Source organism: Rhincodon typus, chromosome 8, assembly GCF_021869965.1.
Source record: "Rhincodon typus isolate 14 chromosome 8, sRhiTyp1.1, whole genome shotgun sequence".
Classification (NCBI taxonomy): Eukaryota; Metazoa; Chordata; class Chondrichthyes; order Orectolobiformes; family Rhincodontidae; genus Rhincodon; species Rhincodon typus.
Window position 1 is genome coordinate 40,745,351 of NC_063339.1, and position 19,126 is coordinate 40,764,476.

Here is a 19,126-nt window from a genome sequence, read left to right on the forward strand (position 1 = left end):
TTAATCAGAATTTCAAAAAAGAGTCATAACAGTTAATAAAATAGCTTTCTTTAGCTCAACGTAGTCTTGTTGATTGGCTTATTATTACCTACAGTAAAAATAGCTAACTACATTTTTAACTGGAGATTGGTATAGCCTCTTGCAATAACAAAATTAAACTCTTTGTTATGGCCGACAGAGGAGGTTGTTCAGAGTGGAGCCAGTCCACCCCTTTGCATCTGGTGATAACAGTAGATAAAACAGAAATGGCTCTACACAGCTTACATTTTGAAGTCACAGTTATTTAAAGGTAACTGCACAGAAATGGATCATTCAAATCATCAAGTCTCTGTCACGGTTTATCTCCATATACTTATGATTATCTCCTATACGTAAAATTATTTTTCTAATATCAGGGCTGTTCACTTTTTAAAAATACTTACAGTGATGCAAGTGGAAGTCATTCGGTGCTTTGGCAGACCACAGCCTCATAGTGTTCACAGTGTTATTCAGGTATCCTGGCACTGGAGTATCATATGGTATGGCAAGAACTACCTGCAGTATTAGCAGCACAAAAATCATTGTATTTCCAATACAGGGGTCATTATCTTCTTGTTGAAATAAATAGTACACATGTGAAAAGCTAATAATTTGTATTTTTCTTTATAGATGTATTTTCAAATGTATAGATTTTCTATATTTTTCCTTTTGATTTTGTCTGCTTGACACAAATTATAACACAAAATAATTAGAACTGTCCTCATATTTATTGTTTCGTACTAAAGTCTGGACCTCATACTTCAGCAGAAATAACAACTTTATTTTTGTTAAATTAGTCTTAAGTTAAATTTTGATGTCTATCACAAAGTTTAAAACATGTACTGTTGTCTCATCAATGTGTCACTGTTTAATGATCTTGGAGTGAAAGACTTGCAGCAAGACTTTGTTATCCTTATGCTCTGATAAAATAGTTGGTACAGGTGATAAATGACATTACTAAATTAAAACTGAACAAGAAGAAAGCTGTATAATTCCGTAAGTTCAGACAAAACATTAACAGATGCAAAAACCTTAGGGAAACCTTCAATCCATAACTTCAAATTTAAATGACTTACACCTTTAAATTTTCCAGATGCTCCACATCCACCTATGTGTGTTGACAGTAATTACATACACGGGTGGATGTAGTTAACAATTATAATGGCTAATCCTCTGCCTCTACGAACAGATCAACAGGACACCCATGGGGTCACCTATCTCCGGACTAAAAGCAGAAGCGGTGATGCAGAGACTTGAAAGCATGGCCCTCTCGCAAATCTAACTCAAACTATGGATCCGATACGTGGACGACACTTACGTCATCATCAAATGGACCAAACTACAGGAGACACACCAACTAATAAACAACACTCTCACCGGCATCAAATTCACCAGGGAAGAGGAAAAGAACAAACAGCTCCCATTCCTGGATGTCATGGTAGAGCGCAGGGCCAATGGGGAATTCCTGATGAAGGTACACAGAAAAGCCACACATAAGTGCTGAATTTCAACAGTAACCACCCCAACACCCACAAACGAAGTTGCATGAAAACACTATTCAAATGAGCGACAACACACTGTAGCAACCCAGAACTACACCAAAAAAAATGAAGAGTACCCCCACCAAGTATTTAAGGGCAGCGGATACCTGAACAACTGGATACAGAATTGGCTGTCTAATAGAAGACAGAGGGTGGTAGTAGATAGAAAGCATTCAGCCTGAAGCTTGGTGACCAGTGGTGTTCCGCAGGCATCTGTTCTGAGACCTCTGGTCTTTGTGATCTTTATAAATGACTTGGATGAGGAAGTGGAAGGGTGGGTTAGTAAGTTTGCCGATGACACGAAGGTTGGTGGAGTTGTGGATAGTGTGGAGGGCTGTTGTACGTTGCAACAGGACATTGACAGGATGCAGAGTTGGGCAAAGAAGTGGCAGATGGAATTCAACCTGGAAAAGTGTGAAGTGATTCATTTTGGAAGGTTGATTTTGAATGCAGAATACAGGGTTATAGGCAGGATTCTTGGCAGTGTGGAGGAACAGAAGGATCTTGGGGTTCACGTCCATAGATCCCGCAAAGTTGCCACCCAAATTGATAGGGTTGTTAAGAAAGCGTATAGTGTGTTGGCTTTCATTGGCAGGGGAATGGAGTTCAAGAGCTGTGAAGTTATGCTGCAACTCTATAAAACCCTGGTTAGACCAAATTTGAAATATTGTGTTCAGTTCTGGTTGCCTCATTATAGGAAGGATGTGGAAGCTTTAGAGAGGGTGCAGAGGAGATTTACCAGGATGCTGCCTGGAATGGAGGGCAGGTCTTATGAGGACAGGTTGAGGGAGCTAGGGCTTTCTTCATCGGAGCAAAGAAGGATGAGAGGTGACTTGATAGAGGTGTACAAGATGATGAGAGGCATGGATAGAGTGGGTAGCCAGAGATGTTTTCCCAGGGCGGAAATGACTATTACGAGGGGGCATAATTTTAAGGTGATTGGAGGAAGGCATGGGGAGATGTCAGAGGTAGGTTCTTTACACAGAGAGTGGTAGGTGTGTGGAATGTGCTGCCAGCGGTGGTAGTGGAGTCAGATACATTTAAGTGACTCTTGGATAGGCACATGGATGATAGTAAAATGAAGGTTATGCAGGGTAGTTTGATCTTGGAGTAGGATAATAGGTTGGCACAACATTGTGGCCGAAGGGCCTGTACTGTGCTGTACTGTTCTATGTTATATGTTCTAACTGGATCCGACAATGCCTATCACACAAACAACAGCAAGATACTGCATGCCCTAACACACTCATCACGCTAACATACATCAAGAACATATCCAAACTGACCACAAGACTCCTATGACCATTGAATATCAGAGTAGCACACAAACCCATGTCAACCCTACACCAGCTGCTAACTCAAACCAAAAGACCCCTTACCCACTATGGACAGAACCAACGTAATATACAAAATTCCATGCAAGGACTGCGACAAACATTACATTGGACAGACAGGAAGAAAATTGGCCACAAGGGTACATGAACACCAACTAGCAACAAAAAGACACGACCAATACTCACTCATCTCCATTCACACGCATAAGAAGAACTACCAGTTCAATTGGGACAACGCCAGGATTGTAGGACAGGCCAAACAGAGACAAGCACGGGAATTCCTAGAGGCTTCGTTGTCCACCAAGAAGGCCATCAACAAACACATAGAACTAGACCCTATATATACACCACTGCAAAGGAAAACCGGAAATGAGGTAATCAAATCCAATGGACCCCAGAGTTTAAATACCAGGCGGGAAAACACAACAGCGCTTTATCGGAGGTTGCACTGATGATGTTACCCAGCAGGGTAATGAAATGTCTGCAAACTAACGAACCAGCTCGGTGAGCGAACCAGCCACAGCATCCACAATCCGAGCTACAGATTTACTCAAGAACTTCTAAACAGTAATGCACCAATTCCAATTTATTCTGCCTCTCATCTCACAACAAGCCTCTTATCATAGGAACTGATGTGGTGGACCTTGGCTGTACTGCCTCCATTGCAAGTACATCCTCTCTTAGGTATAGAGACCAAAACTGTGTACAGGTGTTCTGGATGTGATCTTATAGAAGTCTTATACAAATGCAGCAAGACTTTGTTATTCCTGTGCTCTGATAAAATAGAGGGTACATGTTATAAATGACATTACAAAGTCACAATAACATAAAAGCTGTTTAACAATGGAAGTTTAGACACAAAATTCACAGGTACAAAAACCTTCAGGAAACATCTTTCAAACCATAACTTTCAATTTAAAGTAATGTACTGAAAACATGACATATGTCTTTAAATTTTCCAAATGCTCAATATTAACCTATGTGTGTTGGAAGTAATTACAGATAAGTGTGAATACAGTCAACAATGTAGCAGGTTTAACCATTAACAGTTCAAGCCACTTTGCGTTTTTTATTCATTTATGGCTGGTGGATGGCTCTGGTAAAGGCAAAATGCATTGCCCACCCCAAAATGCCCTTGAAAAGGTGGTGCGAAGCAGCCTTCTCGAACTGTTGCCTTTCATGGGGGAGTACACCCACAGTGCTGTTAGGAAAGGAATTTTAGGATTTTTCCCCAATGACAGAGAATGATGAATGGTCAGGATGGTGTGTGGCTTAAAGTGGAACTCTAGATGGTGATCCCAAGTACATACAAGTCAGCAATCCTTTATCTGAAAATCTCGCGATTAACTGATTTTCGGATAAAAAATATTTTCAGTTTTTGGGTCCACTGAAATTTATTTAGGTCTGTTTGGGCCTTTGGGGAAGAAAAACTTCACTTCGCCTGAACAGACCTAAAAGTAAAGTGTTTCTCCAAAGGGGCCCAAACTGACCTACAGACATGCTGAGTTTGGCCCTTTGGAAATACTGTTTGCTCTTTGGTCTGTTCAGGCCAAGGAGTTTTTATTCCAACAAATCCAAAATCAGTATATCAACAGGTTTGTTTGACCTTCGGTTTTTAGGCTTTTTCAAGTTTCAGATGTATGCATAGTGTACTGACTTTGCCTTTCTAGATGGGGTTGTGGGTTTGGAAGGTGTTGTCAAAGGAGCCTCGGTGAGTTACTGCAGTGCATCTTGTAGATGGTATGCACTGCGCCACTGTGTTGGTGATGAAGGGAAATGTGAAAGGTCGTGGATAGGGTGCCAGTCAAATGGGCTACTTTGTCCTGAATGGTGATGAAGTGAGACTATTAGAGAAAATTGATTAAGATTGATATTACAATGAAGTCAAAATGTAGATATTAGTACCTTTTCAATGCATAATGGGAAATGTAGCCAATACCACAAGCATGATGCGATATGTAACCAATTCTGTGGGAACTTAGCTAAAAATGAAAATTGTTGAGCTTAACAACCTTCACAAAGCTGATAATATCCTTGATGAAATAAGGGAGCAGACAGGAGGGGCCACAGTGATAACAACGCTTCACTGGATTAAATGAGAGCTGAGTGTTCCTGGTGGACCTAAACTGGGTATTAGTTAGCAGCGAATTGCTGAGCAATTGTTAGTTGAAAGCAATATCGACAACTCCTTCCCACTTTGCTGATGATTAAGAGTAAATTAATGGGGTTGTAATTGGCCAGGTGGATTTGTCCTGTGTTTGTGACAAGCCGGCGCTGACAACTTTCTGCATTGCTGATGCCAGTGTTGTAGCTGTACTGGAACAACTTGGCTCGGGGCACAGCTTGTTCTGGAGCACAAGTCTTCAGTACTATTTGCAGAATTTTATCAGAGCCCATAGCTTTGCAGTAAACAGCGCCTTCAGCTGTCTCTTGACATCATGTGGAGTGAATTAAGTTAGCTGAAGACTGGCATTTCTAATGCTGTTTCTTTAGGAGTATCTTGCACTAATATGCTAGGAACCCCATCACTGGAGGTGGCAATATTCCTGGAGATTCCTCCTTCTCTTAATTATTTAATTGTCCACTGCCATTCATGACTGGAGAGCTTAGATCTTATCCATTGATTGTGAGATCTCTTAGCTCTGTCTTTTGCTGTCTAACATGCAAGTTGTTCTGTGTTGTAGCTTCAGCAGGGTAACAACTCATTATTAGGTATGCCACAAGTTATTCCTGTTGTGACATCCAACACTCTTCCTTGAACCACAGCTGGCTCTTAGTTATAGATTGCAGTTGGATACAATTCAGCTGCTGCTGGCCTATAGTGCCTCATGGATGCCCAGTTGCAAGATCCATTCAAAATGTATCAAATTCAGCATGGTGGTATTGCCACACAATACAATGGAGGGTACGCATAATCAGAAGGTGGGACCTTGTGCCACAAGAAATGTATGATGGTCACACCTACTGATACTTTCATAGAGAGATGCATCTGTTAGAGAGGTGAGGACAAGGTGATGTACATCTTCAACAGCATCAAATTGTGAACCCACTCCCATTTCTTTCCTTTCTTTCAGCTTTACTTGTTATATTCTCCGTTACCACATCCTCTCTCCCCTCCCCCCACCCCAGTGGGACTGTCTGTTCTTTCCAGTCTGGCAGTTAGACACACCATTGTCCTTCCATTCTCACATTCTGATCACTTAATCTGAATTATCAACATCCTTTATTCCCCAGCACTCCACCTGCAACCATGCCCCCCCTCCACCAACTACTGCATAAGTGCTGCCCCCTCTACACTTCACATCAGCTCTGATGAAGAGTTATCTAGACTCAAAACGTTAGCTTGTTTTCTCTCCATGGATACTGTCTGACCCGCTGTGATCTCCAGCACTTTTTATGCTCCTGTTGATTCCCTCACCACCCGCTGCAGATCCAGTCTTACAGTCATACAGCACGGAAACAGGCCCTTCAGCCAAACTCATCCATGCCGACCAGGTTTCCCAAAATAAACTAGTTCTTTTTGCGTGCATTTGGCCAATATCCCTCTAACCCCTTCCTATTCATGTACCTATCAAAACGTCTTTTAAATGTTGTAATTGTACCCAATTCCTCTGGTACCTTGTTCCATTTAGGCACCAATGTCTGAAAAAGTTGCCCCTTAGGTCCCTTCTAAATCTTTCCCCTCTCACCTTAAACCTATGCCCTCTAGATTTGGATTTCTCTACTCTGAGGAAAGGACTTTGGCTAATCACCTTATCTATGCTCCTCATGATGTTATAAACCTCTATAACGTCACCCCTCAGCCTCCTATGCTCCAGGGAAAAAAATCCCCATCTTTCCTTATAATTCAAACCTTCCAGTCCTGGTAACATCTTTGTAAATCTTTTTTACACTTTTTCCTGTTAAACGACATCCTTCTTCTCGCAGGGTGACCAGAATTGTACTAATTATTCCAAATGTGGCCTTACCAATGTCTTGTACAGCTGTAACATGATGTCCCAACTCCTGTACTCAATGCTCCGACCAATGAAAGCAAGCACCACCCTGTCTACCTGTGACTCCACTTTCAAGGAACTACGTACCTACATCCCTCGGTCTTTCTGGTCGACAACACTCCCCAGGGCCCTACCTTTAACGGTGTAAATCCTGCCCTTTTCGTCTTACCAAAATTCAACACCTTGCATTTATGTGAATTGAAACCCATCTGCCATTTCTCATGAACCTGCCCCTGCTAAAACGATCGAAGGCCAAAATGCTGCTTGCCCTACTCAGTGGCCATTTTTATTCCGGCCCCACCTCCTTGTGGTTTTTATTTGGGACCATGACAATCAGAGTCAGAGTGTCTACCAGCCAGGCACATTGTACATTCCACCAAACCCATTTTGCTTCACTGGTATCTTACCATTGTCTTACCACATTTAAGGACTACCAAACTAGAATGGGGCTACCCCGAGTTCCCAAAGGTCTGGGATTAAAGTATAAAAGAAAAGTCACAATCTGCCAACTGTAAAAAGGGGAGTCCCACTGCTTGGAATTTCTCAAAGCATAGCTAGTGGCTACAGTGGTAGCTCTATCCTTTAGGACTTAAGCAAGCTCAGTCAATTGTGCTGCTATCAAGCTGCTCTTCGTGAAGGCATTGAATTCAACCACCTAGAGTACATTTGGTGCTCTTGCCACTGTCAGTACTTCTTCTAATTGGGATTCAATATAAGAAATATTGATTCATTAACTAAGCAGGGTAGAGGCAGTAAGGTGATAATCAGCAAAGTGGATCCTTCATAATTTCTGAAATTAATGTTGAGGGCTCCCAAAATAACTTCCTCCTGGCCACCTAGCACTATGCTGCCACCTCTGCTTATGGAACATGACATACTCAGGGATGATGATGGTGAAGTCTGGGGTATTGTCTGTAAAGTATGATTAGGATTATGCCAGTCTGTTGCTTGAGTAGCTGGCACAACTCTCCCAATTTTCATATAAACCCCAGATATTAGCAAGCAGGATTTTGAGTGACACTGCTGGGTGTGCCATTGTCGCTTCAGCTACCTAGTTTACTGCCAACTGGTCTTTCTGGTTTCATTCCTTGATTAGTCCCTGCAGCAATTTCTGTCACAGTAGCTTTGCTAGGCCAATTCAGAGGGTATTTTAGAGTCGACTACACTGCTGTGCGCCTGGAGTCAGATATAAGCCAGACCAGATAATGTAAAGATTGTGTCTTTTAATTTTTTAAAACTTTTAATTATAGACTGAAATGAGAAAAGAACTGTTTTAAAACCAAAGATTGCTGTAGGATTGCTGAATGTTTTGAAAGCAAGTAACTTGACATTCATTGTAAGCACCAATTACACAGCTGTTTGTTTGAACAATGATTAAAGTGTGGTTACAAACAAACTGGAGCTGAGGGGTTGTGTACAGATGGAACTTTGGTTGATACAATAGCTGATTAGTCTGTGAACAAGTGACCAGTTATCAATGACAAAGGCTTTCTACTTACCAACAACTATTGATTGGTTTTCAGTTAGCTGAACAGCTTGGAGCTGTGAATAAGATGCAGAGGTGATATCAGACTTCCATCAACTCAGGAGCTCTCTCTGTTCTCTGCAGTGAAAGCCACTTTAATGCTGAAGAGAACCAGTTTACATTTCCTTCAGCTGTTTCTGTAATCTGTGACTTTTAATTGATAAGTCAGAAATCTTTCATGAACTAGCCACACTGTACCAGTTGAAACAGAAGAGTGACCAAGAAGCAGCACACTGATCAGCACAAGAGTCATAAGAGCCCTGTGATTAGGAATCAGTGAACTGCTTTTCCAGTTTTTCTCTCTTTCCACAACAATCATGTCTTTTTCCTTGTCTGTGTGTGTAAGGGGGAGCTTATTAGTGAATTAGAGTTTTTGTTAGTAGAGTTATATGCCAGTAGTTCTTAACTTTATCTGTAGTTAGAATTAATTACTTCTAATAAACAGTATTTGTAGCTAAATACAGAAACCTGGTCCATGCTTTCAGTTAACCAGGGTCTAAAAGACTGGTATATGGGGAAATCTTAGCATACTTTTTGAAATATTTAAGTTTCGTGATGACTTGGGGAAAAGAAATCTTGATTTCCAGCGCATTACATCAGTGAGGTGTGACAGCATGAACGATAGATTTTAATCCCCAAAAGAGCATAAAGAAATGGATAGGTTTTTACAAAAATTGGTTATGATACATGATCGACATAATTTTTGAATTCCAAATTTTTGAAAAAGTTAATTCAAAATTCCTACCTGCTCTGACCCCAGAGTATTAACCTGGGGCTCTGATCCAGGAACAATATCACAATGTCACTGCCTCTCCAAGCCCTAGAGGTCTACAGCAAAGAAAAAGGCCTTTTGGCTTATCGAGTCGATGCTAATCAAAAACAAGCATCTAATGATTCTAATCCCATTTTCTAGCACTTGACTCATAGCCTTGGCATCACCAGTACATCTCTAAATATTTCTTAAATGTTTTGAGTGTTTCTGTCTCTACCACCCTTTCAAGCAGTTTGAGTTCTAGACTCCCACCACCTGCTCTTAAACTCTAAGCCTCAGGTAATAAAACAAGCAACCATTTGACTTTTTAACCACTGTCTTGCTCTTATTTCTGAACTGTATAAAATTCAAGAATAGTACCAGAAAGAAATTATAATTAAACAGAATTACTGGGACAATTTTGATAAGCACGGAAAAGAAAAGAAAAAATTTTGCAGGGGATTAGAATTGGCAAAAAAGACAATTTCATTTGGTTACAGATCCAGCATTGGCGGTTACCTATTTAAAATTGCCACTGAGGTTGAGATATGAGAAATTCATTTGTATATAGATTATAAAGCATGGAATGATTTAACACAGGAGAAACTCACAAGCCAAGCCTACTGGATCACATAGAGGAAATGTGCAGAACTATTGAAGCAGATATACTTATAGATCAATGAGAATAAAGCAAGGGAGTGATAAATTTAGGATGATTCTGCTTAAAATCCATCACAAAGGCTGAGTGGTCTCTTTCTATGTTGTATAATTATTTGGGCAGGTTTTTTGCATCCTGAAGTTTGAAGCAATCCTTGAAGTAGACCCCTTGTTTCAAGCAAAGCTCTGATTAGGGTGTACTGCCAGGTATCCTCCCTGTTTCTTAATACCCCTGGCCAGGAACTGAGGTTGAGGTGAACCAGCCATGAAGTAAGCAAGAATGAATCACTTCAGGGCCTCAACTGAGACAACAGTAGGAAATTTCTCTTGGTCTTGCCTGCCTTTACATCCCAGAAAATTATAGATAAGTTGGTGCCAGGTGGAAGTTGAGTGGGAGGGCCACAAGGGGAATGTTAAGGAGCACCCCCAGCTGCAAATCAAGGGATGTGAGTGGGAACATACAAATTCTGGCTCTGGATCTCAGATTTTTAACCCTTTTGAGAAATTAAATTCGATTTGAATGTATTGTGTCTATTTTCAGTACAACTACAACAACATGTGTGGACAATGAATCTTGCAGCAATAGCAGCACAAAGTAGCATTAAACGATTGAAAAAGTAATGTAAGAAAATGGTTGAATTCTTTCTATTAGTTACTTGAATTAGTATGCTCAATTAATAAAATAAATTCCTGGCTGATGTTGTTTTAACTAATAAGGAGGTCACAAAACTATTTGTAAGCTCTGATTTAAAAAAAACGTCTTAGAATCTAGAAAATAAGGCACCCTGTGATGGGTTTGGTAAAGCTAAAGTTCAAATAATTATGTGGATGAGGTAATATTTTGAAACATGGTTTCTTACAAAGCAAAAAGTAAGAATACTTATTTGAGAACTTAAGAAGGCTTGGGTACCCAATTGACTCAAATTCAAAACCTATTAATTTTGACCCTGAGTATATATGTAAATATTATTAGAATTGATGGAAGATCATAAGAAATAGGAGCAAGAGTAGGCCATTAATCCTGATCTGCCATTCAACAAAGTCACGGATGATTGGCCTTCCACCTTTACCAAGCTTCCTCTTCTTCTTCTATGTCATATACCCCTCAACATTCAGGATTCAATCCTTGTAAAGCTGCAACCATCTTTCTGGAATGGCTATAGATCATATTTGGTAACTTCAATGTATGCTATAAATTTGTTGTTTTGTTATGAATGCCACATGCATTCAAAGACAAAGCCTGTGATGGTCGAGCCTAAAATTAATCTTTGTGGCATTATGAATTGAGAACAACAAATAATTTTGCATTTAGATTTGTTCGTTAAGATGCAGAAAACATGGTTCGTAATTTTTCAGAATTTCATTGTGAGCTCAGGGCTGGGTTGCCAGAGTGTCTGGAGGTCTGTTTTGTTTACATGCATCTTAATGTAGTTTTACAACCTAAACTTGAAAAGTTGAGGTAGTTAGTAGTTTCTTGCATTAGTGTCACACAGAAATAAAACAATCCAGAAGGTCATTCAGTTTGTGTGTGGGTGTGTCCTAGAGTAGAAGCAAGGCAACTGAATAGCTGAGTTTAGGGAACTAATGTGGGTTTTCTCTAAGTTAAGCAGAATATAGCGAATTTAGTATGCAGTTTGTTTCAGATGTCTTGGGGACAGACACCAGATGAAGGGAAAAAGCATTTAGTGAAAGTTGCAACTGTGCTTGCCTGAGTCTGAGTAAGAGGCTATAATTGGCATGATTGTAGTGAATGTTCACTGAGGTTTTGGGTGTTTTTAAGGAATTCACTGCAGTAAAAATGGATGATGTGTGGCTGAATCCTCCTTCTAAAGACAGTAATGAAGTCTTTCCAAACTTTCTTTTTGCCTACTTTAGTATAGTTCTTATTTTTTATAATTGTTTCATAACTTTTATATTAAAATTACACTGGCAGTCTCTTGTGAATGTGTTCAGTAATTGACTTACACAGTTTAAAAAAAAATACAAAGTTAGGATCTAAAAAGCCAGATTTCACTATCGGATCTAAATTGTCCTGTATCAACATCAGCTGCAATCATAACAATAAGGCTTTGCTTTCAATTTGACACCATCCTTAACTTCTTCCATTAACCATAAATGGTGCACCTCTCTCATACAACGGAATCTTACCAGGCCCTGAACGACATGGCAAGATTCTAGGAAAATCACGTGATAAGTGGAGCAATACCTTTCCTAATGTTGAGAGCATTTGCTGCTAGTTGCACTTCCAAACAGAGTTCCAGATCTTGAGACAAGATTCTCGCAAGGGAGTCCTAAGAATCTTGTTAATGGGCATTATTGCTCATTATCAGCAAATCTTGGCTCATTAAGATGCAGTTTCCTTTTGTACCATGGAATGCAATGAAACTAGACATAGAGAATTCTTGATGTGAAAGTCAAAGCAGTTACTGGCAACTGCAGGTCACCAATTGCTCCTCTGGGCTGCAATTTTAGCCACCCAATGTCTCAGGGCACACCTCATGTACAATGGCCGCAAATTTCATGGACATTGGCATTCAACACATACTGGCTTCTCCATGTCATCATGGCACATCTCTGATCTACTTACAGTACACTTCTGCATTTCATTGCTACACTTTGGAGTGCCCCAGCATCTTTCATTGTAATGTTGTTGCAAGGACACTTTGCACGTAGGGAAAGGCACTCAGCTCATGGATTGGACCAGACTGCATCTCAGGTCTGCTCACTTTCTCAACACGCATTCACATTGCATCTACCTAGATACTATCAACATCACTGCCTTCTCTTTTTGAACTTTGTTCCCTCAGTCAGGCATCAATTGTCACAGTACCGCTGTATTATTTTGCTGACTCAAAGCCAGGCAGCTTATCATGTCCATCAGTAGTCAAGGGAGTAGACATGTTGGTGTATTCCATATTGCTACATCATGTCATATCTGCACCATGTGCCTGCAGCATATGCAACAAACACACTGCATGTGCTTAAAGCAAACTGTCTGAACACCTTACGGGAATTGATCTTACTGATTTTTTTTATTTGCCCACAGGAAACAGGTTTCACTGGCTAGGCCAGCATTTATTTCTCATCCGTAACTATTTGGTGGGTAGTTAAGAGTCAACCACATTGCTATGGATTTGTAGTCACATGTAAGCCAGACCAGGTAAACTCACTGGCACAGGATTTCTACCTCAGTGTGGGTCCATTTCCACCCAATAAATGCTTTGTGCGTTAAAAGGCTGTGGGGCTGTCGTGATCAGCAGGAATGTCTTTCCTCACTGACTCTTCAGGATCCAAGTGGTTTTTACGACAATCAATAGTGTTTACCATGTTGCCATTGGGCTAGCTATTTATTCCAGATTTTATTACATTCAAATTTCACCATCTGCCATGGTGGGATTCAAACCCCTGTCTCCAGAACATTAACCTGGAGTTCTGGATTACTAATTCAGTGACATTATCACTACATCACGCCTCTCCTGATGTCTATCCTGGGAGGCATCTGTCAGTTCAGAGGCCTCAGCATAATAAGTCAAGGGCAGCCCCTGATATCAGTCCAGGGTTTGGGCACGCCAAGTGTCTAGGTAGGTACTCACGATCATGGGGTGTCTGCCTCTATAGTGGGCCATGGTAAACCGTGTGGATCCACAGCAGCTAGTCCAGGCAGTTGTGGGAACACATTTGGGATGCTGTATAGATCTCTTTCTGGGACGTGGTCATTCAGGATTTGTTGCTGTTCGGCTAAATTGCCCAAAGGTTTGGGCCATGATCATCCAGGGGATCCAAGCACTGAATGTCAAGTGAGAAAGTTCTGCAGGAGGGAGGCTGGGGAACTTAATGGTGGGGGAGGTTGGGGGGGGGGGGGGGTGGTGGTGGTGGTGGTGGAGACAGATTTGTGAGATGCAGAGAGAGAATTACAATTGTGAAGGGGGACAACTCAATGCATAATGGTGATCGAGAATGGGAGGATAAGGGAATTATGCAGGAGACAGGGTCATTGACAGTGAGCAGCACACTGGCTTCCAGGGTGTAATAGTGAACCACCAGACCTGGCATGTTCACTTCACATGCCTGGGGCTGGAAAAGAAAGTTAGTCAGACATGTAGCCGGATGGGCCACTCAAAATGGCAGAATTGGATAATTCACCAAACATGCTGGGAAGCAAGCTAAGCATTGGCCAAAGTATCTGTGCAAAGATAATGAAATAAACAAGCTGCAGACTCAGCCAGAGATAGCAAGAACTGCAGATGCTGGAGTCAGAGATAACACTGTGTGGAGGTGGAGGAACACAGCAGGCCCTTTCTGAAGAAGGGTCCCGACCCAAAGCGTCAACTTTCCTGCTCCTCTGATGCTGCTTGGCCTGCTGTGTTCCTCCAGCTCCACACTGTGTTATAACTGTAGACCCAGACTGGAGACCAACCACCATAAGAGGAGACCACCGGGAGAGAAAGACCAGACAACCATCACCACTTGGACCAGGGCCAAGGTCTAGTGTGGTGATGTTTGATCATTCCAAGTTAAGTTAAAGTATAAAATACTGACTTAGGTTTGCAGTATTGTCAGACTTACAGTATTAATTGTTAGTTTGTAGTGTAGAATAATCATTATTATAGTATTAATTGTGTTATAACTGATAAAGATAATTTCATATTACTATTGAAAGTCGACTCGCAGTCCTTTGCGGGATTTACGGGCTAAACACACTGTGTACAAGCGCAACAAAGTGGCACCCCAGATGGGACTTGATAAGAAGTGACTTTGTCACTTCAAGATCGAACCCTATGGAACCTGATATCCTCTGAAATTTTGTCTGAGCCCGAATTAAGAGGACTAAGTCCAACATGACAGCCAGTTAAAAAGTAAATATACAGATCTACAAGCAGCACTTTGGGTAATGCACCAATCTGATAAGGAAAAGAAACAGGCAGCTGCAGACCACACTAAGTGCCTGCAGGAGATTGAGAAGTTAAAATCCCAACTCTCAATCTGCAACATAATAAGATGCACATATGGGGATGTTATAAGGGAAGACGAACAGGAGAGAAAACGTGCAGCAGTATGCCATGTGTGCGGAGGATTGGGATCCACCACCACCCTTCCCAGAGGAATCAGTCCCTTCAGCACCCCTGTAGATATTCTACACTGTGATGAACTCGATTACCACTGAAAGATGGGTCGGGGATGCCGCCGATGCCCCCGCAGTAACATGCACTACCCCATTTACAGTAGCACAATTAGCAGAATTCGCCAAAAAGATCCCAGACTTTGAGCCATCCACAGACATATACTCTGTGATAGGATCAGACAACAGAAGGTTTTCCTTAACCAGATGAGAGAGAGGAGGTAAAACCCATGGTAATGTGTTTGAACCAGTCAGTGCTGTCTGCAATCCCAGCCCCTCTAAATGGAGGGGAAGGCACGCTAGCCGATATGAAAGAGGCAATCCTAACAGCAATTAGATACAATAGACGAGACCCTGTAGACAGACTTAACAAATGTAGGCAAAAGGAGGGAGTAGGAAGGCATGTGAGAACTTCAAGCCCGCAGAGCCAACTCACAATGAGGCATGGATTCTGAGGAGAATGTCCCGGGCATAGGAAAAAGAAGTCTGCAAGCTAAACAAAGATAAAACAGAGAAAGGAGGGAAAATGCTTCCTTTCCGAGCCTCCAACCTGGGTCCAGTGTGGAGGAATGAAGGAAGACAAGGTAATCCTTATCAAAGGAGAGATAGAGGGATACAGCAGAGGAACACATGGCAGCCAGCATGGTGCCACCACTGTCGGCGCCCAGGACACTCTGCACAAGAATGTAAGCTCTGGGAGAATACCTGGAGAAATACTGGTCTCAAACCCCTGCCAGAGGAGTTAGACCAAATCCGAACCAGACTGGCCACAGCCCATATAACATTCACCAAGGTAATACAGCAGGCCAATGACGTCAAAGAACGAATAAAAGAAATTAAAGTCACAACTTGGTGGGAGGATTTCTGGGACTGGGGCTCCAACATACAAAACCATCCCTGGATTTGTCTCGCGTCACATTTGTCTGTGCTGTTAATTCTGGTTATCTGGTATACCTCATCAGCCTCGCTGTCAAATTCACCTGGTGGAAAATCGAACTGTTGCAAAGACTGAGTGTAGAGACCTCACTCAATTCACAGTCTCCACGAGCCTATTAAAAAGGCACACTATTCTTATGTGTTCTTACATTGAAATTACCTAAGTCTACAAGTTAACTCTTATTATGCAGTTGATTACATCAAGTCTGTAAATTACTACACCAAATTTATAATTCAATTAGCCAGGCATTTTAATTGCATCAAATTGCTATACATTACATATCTACTAATCATCTTAAAGCATCCTCTTCTATGGTTTTGTGAGATATCGTATTATGGGCTTCTTTACCCTCGTATCATAAAAGCCCTTTTTACCATACCATTCACGAGTTCTCCATATGTATTACTACTACTGTGTTTTTCATTCATAACCTTTACTAACCACCCATTCACACATGTTCTATATTTAATACTAATACCGCATTCTGGTTCATTCATAACTTTACCACCCACGCACCAGCACACTATATTTACTATTACCGCATTCCATTCCATTCATCCTTTCATAGAACCGCGGTCTTGACATTTCACTACCATCAAATAGCGCTTCCGTGAAATTGAATGAATGAATGAGTGAACCGGCGATATAAATGAAATTCCAAGATCCAGCTGTGACACTCAGTTTTAGTAGTGAGTGAAATCCCAAAACCCAGCTGCAGCACTCAGTTTACTACTCTCACTCAGAGATAGTAAGAACTGCCGATGCTGGAGTCTGAGATAACACAGTTATCTACTACTCTTTCTCTACTTTGTTAAGTACGTATATAATTCCCAACTTAGTTAAATCATAAAGGCCTATTTTTTTTTACACTAGTAGTCTCTAATGTAAAGATAAGAGGTCTAATGTTTCTTAATCCTATAGATTATTTGTTCACGGGTACGAACCTTGTTTAATCATTTCGGATATATCTGTATATGACCCTTATTTTGTAATGTTTGTTTGAGCGTTACCCTTATTTTGTAATGTTTGTTTGAGCGTCACTATGAATTCCTGATGTCTTATTTATTCCTAGTTCAGCACACTTGCTTGATTAGTTGTTAAGTTTGAATTTTGATGTTCTTTTTATGTAAAGTCTGATGATGTTGCTTGATCTCAGCCATGTGTCATTTCCTAACATGCTATCTGTAAGAGTTTAGTTGTTTGAGTGTATGTGTGTTTTGCTTGAGCTTGAATGATCATATAGTCACCATGCAGAATTTGGTCTTTGATCATGTGATCCATCACACTTCGTGCTCAGGATCAAGAGGAGGGAGTGTAGCTAGACGGGCCACTCAAAATGGCAGAACTGGATAATACACCAAACATGCTGGGAAACCAAGCCAAGCATTGGCCAAAGTATCTGTGCGAGGATACTGAAATAAACAGGCTGCAGACCCACACAGGACAGGCTGCAGCTGCAGTCAGCACAATACACAATTGACTAAGCCTATTTACCAGGGCAACAGGAAACATCGAGCTGTTTCCAGAACAAAGGGACACCTCACACTCTTATCTGGGAAGCCTACCTGACTTACGTGTCCCTGACACTTTCAGAAATGGAGGGCCAAAGACCACCCCACCATTCGCATGGCACTGCCTGATTGGGTCTGATCATTCAGGGTAATCGATTCCTGATTGATCCATTGTTGGGAATCGAAGATCCTACCAGAAGGGTGCAGAAGCTTCCAAAGGTAAGAATCACCACAACAGTTCTCTCGCGAGTGGTAACTCAAGACCAACCACTGTAAGAAGAGGCACCCCTGGGACCACCGGGAGAGGAAGACCAGATGACCATCACCACGTGGACCAGGGCCAAGGTCTAGTGTGGTGGTCTTTGATCATTCCAAGTTAAGTTAAAGTATAAAATACTGACTTAGATTTACAGTATTGTCAGATTTACAGTATTAATTGTTAGTTTGTAGAATAATCATTATTATAGTATTAATTGTGTTATAACTAATAAAGATAATTTCATATTACTATTAAGAATCGACTCACAGTCCTTTGCGGGATATACGGGCTAAACACACTGTGTGGCGAGCGCAACAGATGAAAACTCATATAGACAGGTAAGGTGGGGACTTGAGGAGGTGTGACATCCATGTGGTTATGATGTGGAGGTGCCTGTGTTGGACTGGGGTAGACAAGGTTAGAAATCACACAAGACCAGGTTATAGTCCAACAGGTTTATTTGAAAACTCAAGCTTTCGGAGCCTTGCTCCTTCTTCAGGGATTAGTGAGAGAGGTAGCACAGAATTTATAAGTAAAAGATCAAAGGGTGATCTATGTAGTTGACAGGGAGGCCTACCACAGAAGGAGATGTTGGTGTTTTGGGGTTCACCTACACAATGAGATGGAAATTGATTACCATTCAGAGGAGTGGCTGCTATTGCTTTCTATCATCCTGTAAAGCACAAGTGTGCAACAGAAATGAAAATGGCTGCAAACAAACTTGGAGTGGACAGAGTAAGTGCTAATTTGTGATGGAGGGGTTGCACAGTTACAACTAGAACTAGAAGAAGTTCTGAGTAGGAGTAATATGGAACTCAAAATTTTTCTTTGTTTCTTTCTTCACATACGCTGCCAGACCTGCTGGGTTTCTGCAGCATTCTCTGTGTTTGTTTCAAATTTCCAGCATCCCGCAGTATTTTACTTCTATATGGCTGATCTGATTGTGGCCTCAATTACAGCTTCTTACATATCTGCAATTCTCTTTGCCTTTCTTGTTAGCTAAGAATCTACTTCTGCCTTAAAAATATTCCTACATCCCTACATCCACAGCGGTCTGGGAAATGGAGTTCCAAGGTCTCAAGTCCCTTTCAGAGAAAAAAAAAATTCTCTTCATCTTCATCTTAAATGGGTGACCCCTTATTATTGAATCCTGTCTCCTAGTTCTAGTCTCTCCCAAAAGGGGAAGCAGAGGTCGGGACCCGAAACGTCAACTTTCCTGCTCCTCTGATGCTGCCTGGCCTATTGTGTTCCTCCAGCTCCACACTTTGTTATTTCTGACTCCAGCATCTGCAGTTCCTGCTATCTAAGTCAGTGATGAGAATAGTTTATAGTACCCCTACCTGTAGTTGCACAGAGCATACATGAAGAAATAATGCAAGACTAATAAGAAAGCTGAAATAAGTGTGAGCAGTTTTAAAGCTCATATAGATTGGATGAATCAAATAAATTCTTGCATCAAATGGGAATCAGATTAACAAA

General features: G+C 41.3%; 1 protein-coding gene across 3 annotated transcripts in view; it reads right to left on the reverse strand.

The window, feature by feature from the left end:
• pygl (phosphorylase, glycogen, liver) overlaps positions 1-19,126 on the reverse strand; it is a 126,027-nt gene that overhangs the window by 72,509 nt on the left and 34,392 nt on the right. For all 3 annotated transcript variants that reach the window (XM_048600214.1, XM_048600216.1, XM_048600215.1), the window contains one exon: positions 423-534. In XM_048600214.1, coding sequence (XP_048456171.1) covers positions 423-534 — 112 coding nt within the window. The remainder of the gene's footprint in view (positions 1-422; positions 535-19,126) is intronic.